This window comes from Gastrolobium bilobum, unplaced genomic scaffold, assembly GCF_033153095.1.
Source record: "Gastrolobium bilobum isolate Gb01-03AN ecotype WA unplaced genomic scaffold, APGP_CSIRO_Gbil_v1 utg2810, whole genome shotgun sequence".
Lineage (NCBI taxonomy): Eukaryota > Viridiplantae > Streptophyta > Magnoliopsida > Fabales > Fabaceae > Gastrolobium > Gastrolobium bilobum.
Window position 1 is genome coordinate 106172 of NW_026895666.1, and position 9199 is coordinate 115370.

Here is a 9199-nt window from a genome sequence, read left to right on the forward strand (position 1 = left end):
GTTCTATCATTGACTCGCCATACCCGGAAGGAGACTCCGTTTGTGTGTACTCACGAGTGTGAGGAATGCTTTCAGGAGTTGAAGGAGAGACTGACGACTGCACCTGTGTTGGTCTTTCCTGATCCTGCTAAGGAGATTGAGTTATATTGTGACGCCTCTGGGAAGGGGCTGGGCTGTGTGTTGATGCAGTTGGGCAAGGTGATTGCTTATGCTTCGAGGGAGTTGAAGCCTCATGAGGAGAACTACCTGACTCATGATTTGGAGTTGGTTGCTATTGTTTTTGCTTTCAAGATTTGGAGGCATTATCTGTTTGGTATGGAGTTTGCCGAGTTCAGTGACGACAATAGTTTGAAGTATCTGTTTGATCAAAAGGAGCTGAACATGAGAGAGAGGAGATGGATGGAGTTTCTGAAGGACTACGACTTTGAGTTGAAGTACCATCCTGGCAAGGCCAATGTGGTAGCTGATGCTTTGAGTCGGAAATCCGTGAGTCTATCCACTTTGACGATGGGTGACTATGATGTTATTGAGAAGTTTCGAGATCTGACGGTGACCTCTTTGTTTGGGGGTGCATTTCTCGAAATGGAGACCGTTAGGGTTGAGAATGAGCTCATGGAAAAGATTAAAGCGGTGCAGGTGCAAAGAGAGTGCCTGGATTACGTGAGGAACCAAGATGATGTGTCTTGGAATGAGGATGGTTTATTGACACTCCAAAAGAGGATTGTGATTCCTCGAGGTCCTTTGACTGAGGAGGTGATGACAGAGGCCCACAAGGGCCAATTCACTGTCCCCCCGGGTTCTACAAAGATGTATCAGGACTTGACGAGAAATTTATGGTGGCTGGACATGAAGAATGATATTGCTGTTTACGTGTCCAAATGTTTGATTTGCCAGAAGGTGAAGATTGAACACCAGAAGCCGTCTGGTAAGCTTCAACCTCTTGAGATACCGCAGTGGAAGTGGGAGAGCATTTCCATGGACTTCGTAGTGGGATTGCCGAAGACTCAGGCTGGTTGTGACTCTATCAGGGTCGTTGTGGACAGATTGACTAAGTCTGCCTATTTCCTTCCGGTAAAGGTGAGCTTCACTACAAAGCAGTTGGCCAGGCTTTATGTTCGCGAGACTATGAGGCTTCACGGGGTGCCCGAGAGTATCATCAGTGATAGGGACCCAAAGTTCACATCTCGATTCTGGGAGGCGCTGCAGGGAGCTTTTGGTACTCAATTGAGGTTGAGTACAACCTATCACCCTCAGACTGACGGACAGACTGAGCGGACCATCCAGACCTTGGAGGACATGTTGAGGGCTTGCACTTTGGAGCAGGATTCAGCATGGGATAGGTACCTTCCATTGGTTGAGTTTTCGTACAACAACAATTTCCATGCTAGCCTAGGCATAGCGCCCTACGAGGCATTGTATGGTAGAAGGTGTCGGACTCCCACCTGCTGGTCGGAGGTTAGAGACAAGGAGTTGTTTGGCTTGGATTTCGTCCAAGATACCACCCAGCAGATCCAGATGATCAGAGAGAAGCTGAAGCAGGCGCAGAACCACCAAAAGAGTTACTATGATGTCAAACATCGACCACTGAAGTTCAGTGAGGGTGAGCACATGTTTGTGAGACTTTCACCTGTCACCGATGTTGGTCGGGCCCTCGGAGTTAGGAAGCTTATCCCGAGATTCATAGGGCCATACAAGATACTTGGTAGGGTAGGGCTTGTTGCCTACCGACTTGCCTTGCCTCCGAACTTGGCCAACATCCAGGAAGTGTTTCACGTGTCTCAGCTTCGAAAATATGTCGCGAATCCTTCGCATGTGGTGCAACCGGATGATGTGGAAGTTCGAGAGAACCTAAAGACTCCGGTCGGACCACTCAAGATTCTCAATCGCGACGAGAAGAAGCTTAGGAGCAAGATCATTCTGATGGTCAAAGTGCAGTGGACAGGAAGAACTCCTGAGGAGTGTACTTGGGAGCAAGAGGACGAGCTTCTCCGTCTATATCCCGATTTTCGGGACAAGTATGTTTCTTGTTTTGCAGACAAAATCCTTAAAAGGTGGGGTGAATGTAAGAACCTGCACCGTTAAATTAGGAATTTAATTAATTAATTATGAGATTAATGAGATAATTCCATAATTGACCCTAATAATTATGAGAAGGCTTAAATAATTATGGTAAGTGATTAAAAATGTTGAAAGTCGATTTTCTGACGAAAAGCGCAGATACCGGTTCTGCCTCACGGTATAAATGCGTACCGATAAAGTATCTCGGAAAATTATGAAAAGTGTGTATATATTACTAGAATGATATATAGGACTAGTATAACAAGTTTGAAGTCAAAATAATGAGAATTGGCATTAGAACTGATACCGGCTACGAAAAAGCGCGTACCGGAAAAGTGCTGCGAAAAATAAAATAAAAATATGAAAAATCTTATAAAAATGGCTAGGTTCTGAATCCCAAGTTTGAGATTAAAAGATAAGCTTAGCTATTAGTGTTAATATAGTGTTATTAATTTAATGGACCTATAAATAACTTATGGGCCCAAAACCCTAGGCCATAATTTGGCTGCTATGTGAGACTCCTTGGGTGCTGACTACCTTCAGCCATTTTCTCTCTTCTTGAACTTGAGCTCCTTGTACCAAAGTGAGCCAAGAACTCACATTTTTCCATTGATTTCTTCACATTAAACCTTGTAAACACTTAGTAGTTAACATTGTGAGGAAGTTTGGTGATTCATTTCTGAGTCTCAGCCTTTGTGAGGGGTGTGTTGTTGCTGTCCACCTTGGTTGCGAGGGTGAGAGCCTTTTTCATGTCATGGAGGCTTTAAGAAGCCACCTTTTGGTGTAAAGGGCCAAACTTGTGGTGCATTTTCCTGGTCCTTGAAAGTCAGTGTTGTGGAACTATGTTGGAAGCTCCTTGTGTGTCTCATTTTCTGAGTTTTGAGCCTTGGAGGTAAATCATGATCACCTCCTTTGTATTTTCATGATTTGGGCTTGTTTAATCCATTAAAAAGTGAAACTTTAATCATTTGAGTTAAGGACTGATAATCTAAGTCTAAAATATGTTAAAGAACATCTGTTTACGGAGTCATTGGACTCCAAATCGCTTTTGGACAATTAAAAATAGGTTTATGCAGTAAACGGCTCGAGTTTCTGCATTCTGTCTGATAAGTATTCGAATACTTTTCGTATAGTATTCGAATACTCATCAGCAAGTAGTCGAATATTCCTTGAAGGAGTATGGGGATACTTTTCTGGGAAGAAAAGTATTCGGATACCTTAGAAGAAGTATTCGAACACTGGGTAATATTCGGATACTGTAGGAAATGTATTCGAATACCTTGTGGTATTCAGATACTGAGTGAAAAGTATTCGAATACCTTGTAGTATTCGGATACTTAAGTGACAGTATTCTGATACTTTCTGGAGACATGGAGTATTTGAATACTCATCGAGGAGTATTCGAATACCTCTTGCAGAATTTGCATGAAATCACCTAAAACAAGTTGGAAAGTCTTAATCACTTAATGGAACCTCGGACAATGAATATTAATGATTATTTATTGTATAAACAGACTGTGATTGTGCTGTTTGGTGACCTTGGGTTAGTGTGGACTTGGCTTGGATTGTTAGCTTGCGAGGTAAGCTTTCGTGTCCTCGGTTTAGCCATTGTTGGTTCCACCATACCCCATGGGGGAATGGTTTATATGCATGATGTGTTTTCATGTTTGGATATTTGAAATGTTGTTGAGCTGTTATGTGCAAGTGCCTTATGATATTCATGTGTTGTTCCACCTAGACGGTAAGCCTGAGTATGTGGAGACATACAATAGGGTGATTCTGTGTGTGGGTGCAAGTGGTGTCTTACACTGATTGTAGGTTATAGACGTATGTAATTCCTGCATTTCTCTGGCCAGTAGGATATTTTGACACACATGACATGATTATCTGCTGCATTGCACTGATTTTGGAACTTATACTGCTTTACTGCTTTTAGAACTTATATTGCACATGTAAATGAGCTTGGGGTAGAGAGATCCTTGAGGACCCATTGTCTTACTGAGATTTCTGTTTAGAGATCTCACCCCACGTTTGGGGCACATTTTCAGGTTCAGGTAACTCGGGGGTTGATTTCTCGGGCGGCAGGAGGCGGGAGCTTCGTTGACTGTTTATGCATGTTATGCTGATCTGCTTGGATGCTGACTTATGATTTATTGCCTTTATATTGTCATATGATTTATTGCCTTTATGCATTTTAGTCAAGCACGCTTACTATGGAGTTCTTCCGTTCCGGGCTACCGAAAAGAAGATGCATCTTGTTAGTATAGGTAGTACCAATTAATTCTTATAAGCTATCCCAAACTGTTCAATCTCACACCTGCACAGTCTTTGGAATCCCTCTCTTTCGGGTGTCGATTTGATTCATTCATGCATGTAACCCCCCGCTGGAAGCCTGTCAGGAGCCGCTCCTTGTCCGTGCCTCTTTGACCCCGCGATCACTCCTCACCCTCGTCAGCGCTCGAGATGTTAGAGTAAGAGATTGTAAATGAAAAGAGATTATTAGTATAACTTTACTGTCTGAAATTGGAATAAGTTGTGTGACTCAAGTATTAATATTGGTCAAGTCTGGTTTGTACCATTTGGTGCTACTGCTGGTTTCCTATATAGAATATCCTGTTATAATCCTCAAAATAGAATGCCATCAATCATAATGGTTAATCACAACCAAAGGAAGTTACATTTAACGAACTGTCAATAATTGCAATGTACCAATTAAAATGGACACACTTGAAACTATTGAATTTATGAAGATGGTGGGTACCAGTTTATGCAAAATACCCTTTCACGCCTTTAGCGAACATCCTTGGCCTAAACAAGAAAGCCATGCAATATTGGTCTATCATATAAGTTCGCCTTCTACTAATGATCAGAAGTGCATCACAAAGATATAGAATAAGCACAATATTTTCTTCATACCAAACACAAATAATTTCCAACTTTATGAGTCTTCATTTGCATTAACAATGTAGAGAAACGGAACTAAGGATCCATGTATCACAAAGGCTCATGAGAGATCCACCTCTTGAACATTTCAAAGCATTCCTGCGGCATGAACTCTGAAGCAGTGTGACCAGCACCCTGTCACCGAGACACACACTGCATAAATTACCTCCCAAATCAAATAAATAATGTCAAAATCCCCTCCCCAACAAAACAAATATACTTGCCTTCACAGTGGCAAAAGTGACATAGTTGGAGTACTCTCGTATATACCTGAATGCAAAATCTTAGAAAATCAGCATTTGAAACTACAGCTTACGTTGTTGAGTGCATTTTCTAAAACAATAGCTATACCCTGCAATTTGATCGCCGACGACCCAAGGTCTCCAATCATCAATAATGGTAGAGTTCAGAGAATTGAGCCACCAGAGAGTTCCCAAGTATGGCACCGCCATGTCATGGTCACCGCTGCATATAGGGATTAAGGATTGGTGTTACGCTACTTAACAAAATCTGACTCATCACTCATTCGATCAAATAAATATGGTAAAATATCACGAGAAAATAAGTTTCTTCATGGCCTGCAGAACCTGTATATAAGAGCCCGGAAATGTTTGGTTCTGAGATAACGATGATAGGCTAGAGAACTTTGGACATCTTTTGTGTAAATTATGCTGTTGTTACATCTTATCCAAGCGTTCACAGTTCCCTGAATTTTACTTTAGCTATAACGTTAATACATTTAAAAATAAAAATAAAAATACTAAGACTGATTCTTTTTCTTTTTTTTCATGCAATCAACTAGGCGAATTGGAATAAATGGTTTCTTACATACCATACGAACATGCAGAGCCTTTTGAACATGAACATCGTTGGCCCATACATGCAGCAATAAATTTTCATAATTCTATAATTTGGATCGATGAATATGTCAGAATCAATCTTTAATTCCAAAATTAAACAATGAGGATATGGGACTGAAAATTTGGAATTACCCTACACCCAAATTGTAAACTTTGCACAGGAGAAAGCAACCAATCTCTATATTTTTCTTGAAGAATCCTCCGATCACCCATCCTATTTTCTGGAAATTTCCTGTCAGACGGACATTTAGGCTCTAAGACATGTTCAATATTTATATCACCTGTTCGCTGTAAAAAGCATAGCAACACAAATCAACCGAAGGAAGTGAAAAAAAGAGCATCAAGTACCTTGTTTGATATGCAAGATAAGACTACTGACCTCTGAGATAGCTTCGAGATTCTTTTGACATGGTAGATTATCTTTCTTCACTCTCACATACTCCCCTTTGCATGTCATTTTTGCTGACTGGGAAAAATTCAAGAAAACTATAAGAATACTAATTCTAGTTTTCCCAGAAATATCATCTTCACTTACCTCAGTGTATGCATGAAACTTGATTCAACATAAACATAAGTACAACTAGAGTAAATTTTGTGACTAACCCTGTAGAGTTTGTCAGAAATAAGAGCCATGCGATTAGCAAAAGCAATCTTAGAATTCTGATCAAATTTTGGATCTGCAAATGGGTTCCCAAGCACATAACCCTGTAACAATTAATGTGAAACATTTCAATTATTAAAAACTAGCTGCAGAAGAAGCTTGAGTATACGTACTTTTATATTTATTTTTGGCTTATCTCCAGCTTCGTTTCCTGCAACCATATAATCATATTTAATAATTGGTCCTAATATGAGAGCTGTGATAGTTAATGTCTTCGGCATGAAATTACCATCTGAAATATATTTAACAACAATTGGTACAGGCATGCCAGAAGACGAATCACCAGCAATGTAGACAGGATTAGCAATAAATTTCGGGTGACCGGTCAACCACTGCAAATAAACAAGAAATAAAGTATATATAATCCATTGGATCAAAATTGTTTCTCATTATCCTTCTCAACAATTTTTTCTTTCCTTCCAATTTCTTTGAAAAAACTCTTGACAAGAAGGTTTATGACTTATATAAAACTGTAGTAACATATTTGGTCCTTACTTTTTTTATTATGTTGGTGTATTATTTTAAAATGTTTTTCCCACTACAAATTGATTATTAGCAGTAGACAACTAAAAAATTTCACCTTTCTCATGAAATCGTGACAGTGTTGGGCATTGATTTTATCTGTAGTATTAGCCCCTTCCAAGGTTCTTGAATATGAGAATCCAGTGCCAACAGGTGCATCAATAAAGATTATACTTGAAACCTTGGAAAGCATCATTATATACAGCAAAAAATCAGGAAAAAAAAATTGCTTTATCAATTGGGTAATTAACTAGTTTCACCTACTATTTCCTAAATATACCTTTGTCCATGAGTGTTGATTGAGAGAAAATGTTGGCAAACTTCCATTATACTTCACCATATTGAACTTCAGAGGGCCTAATCAAAAGCGGCAGCAAATAGCATGAATATTTAATCCAGGCGAATTGTTAAGTATAAATTGACATGTCTTTCTTGAATTCAGATGGACCTCTGTTGTGGACGATGTAAATGTAAGATTTTCAGACAAAGTTTAAATTTATGTTTTTCCAAAAACAATGAAAAAAAGGAAACACCTATTTCCAACCAAAGCCCGCATAAGCCAGAGCATCCTGGGCCACCGGTCATCCAGAGTACCAAAGGATCCTCTGCTGGATTTCCTTCTGATTCAACATAATAATAAAACAGCTGCACAACTTCATCTTCACCCACACCTATGTATCTACATGCAAAAACCATTACAAATTTATAATTCATAAACGTTGTGCATATAAATCTTTATTTTGTTCTTATTTATAAAAAATTAATTCAACTTAAAAGTTTAACCAGTTGGATAGAATCTTTTTAATAGCTCTTTGGTCATGAAGTGTGGATATTACACACTAATTTCACCATAAAATGGAGCAATGAGAATCAAACTCGTTGACCACATGATATCAAGTAAAAAATAAATTCAATCCAAAACTTAAGTTGATTTGGGTTTATATTACTCTCTAATATTATTCATCCTAATAAAGAGGCAATTGTTAAATGGAGCCAGTAACTTTTGCTTTTCCATTTAAATTTGAGTTGTTATATAAGTATGGTGGAATCTGATGAAGAAGTGAAAAGGACAAAGGAAGTGAATGGCAAACTCACCCAGTCTCTAATTTGAAAGGAAGGGAACCAGAAAACCCTGGCAAAGACCTGATGATATTTGAAGACACTGCAGGCTTTGACAAGATCGTCATCGTGGTGGTCAATAAAAATAACCACATGAAACATTTTGTAACATAAGACATTGACTTTGTTAAACTAAGTCTAAATGACTGCTATGTTTTTTCCGTGCTCCTTGTGCCTCAACTGAAGTTGGGAGATAATAGCATGGTTCTGTTATTCTCCTCGTTGTCCTCGTGCAGGGGATATTATAATAAAATAATTGCATGGTCAAAGATACCTGTCAAGGAGAATTAAGTTGTTGGGAGAATTAATTGCATAACATTAATCTAGTATCTACTGTACGAGTGAGGAGTTGCTGATAATAAGTCACGTTAGCATCTACTGGGTGGACATAAATACATGATCGTGATTGGGAAGCTGGATCTGAGCGAACCGCAAGACAGTGTTTGATTCGGGTGAATCTGGATATAATGCTCTTAAGAAATGCCAGCCATGAGTTAATGATAAAAAAATTTAATTGGTGGAGTTAAGGCACTGATATCTATTATTTGTATTCGCTATTTCAGATGACAAAAAATGAACATAGATGTTTGTAATTTGTATCTCTTGTGTGAATCTAAGTATCAGTATTGGTCAAGTGTCATTATAATCCTCAAAATTGAAGTTGCTTCTTGTTAGTTTATCACATAACCTGATTTGGACACCGAATGCCATAAACGACAATAATTAATAACATGGTAAGGAAGTTGCATTTAACCAACTCGCAATAATTGCAATGTACCAATCAATTAGAATGGCCACACTTGAAACTATTCAATTTATTAACATGGTAAATGCTAAACCCTTTGACGCCTTTAGCAAACACCCTTGGCCTAAACAAGAAAGCCATGTATTATTGGTCCTATTGTAAATGATAGTTTAGAATAGTAGTATAGAAGTCCCACATCACGTATATCTCTTTATATTTTCTTTCTTTTAAGTTATATAATAGACTCTCTGCTGTGTAGTTGAGACACATGGATTACTTATAAATCTCTTT

The 9199-nt window shown here is 38.8% G+C and overlaps 1 protein-coding gene across 1 annotated transcript; it reads right to left on the bottom strand.

The window, feature by feature from the left end:
• Window positions 1-4990: 4990 nt before the first annotated feature.
• LOC133288263 (serine carboxypeptidase-like 2) lies at window positions 4991-8350 on the bottom strand. The gene is made up of 14 exons (XM_061485986.1): window positions 8140-8350; window positions 7578-7723; window positions 7325-7401; window positions 7103-7225; window positions 6752-6854; window positions 6636-6673; window positions 6465-6566; window positions 6241-6327; window positions 5994-6149; window positions 5834-5905; window positions 5589-5707; window positions 5353-5466; window positions 5226-5271; window positions 4991-5136 (listed from the first exon to the last, which is right to left on the bottom strand). Exons 1-14 carry the CDS (start codon window positions 8280-8282, stop codon window positions 5053-5055), a joined length of 1410 nt encoding a protein of 469 aa, XP_061341970.1. The 5' UTR covers window positions 8283-8350; the 3' UTR covers window positions 4991-5052.
• Window positions 8351-9199: the final 849 nt, after the last annotated feature.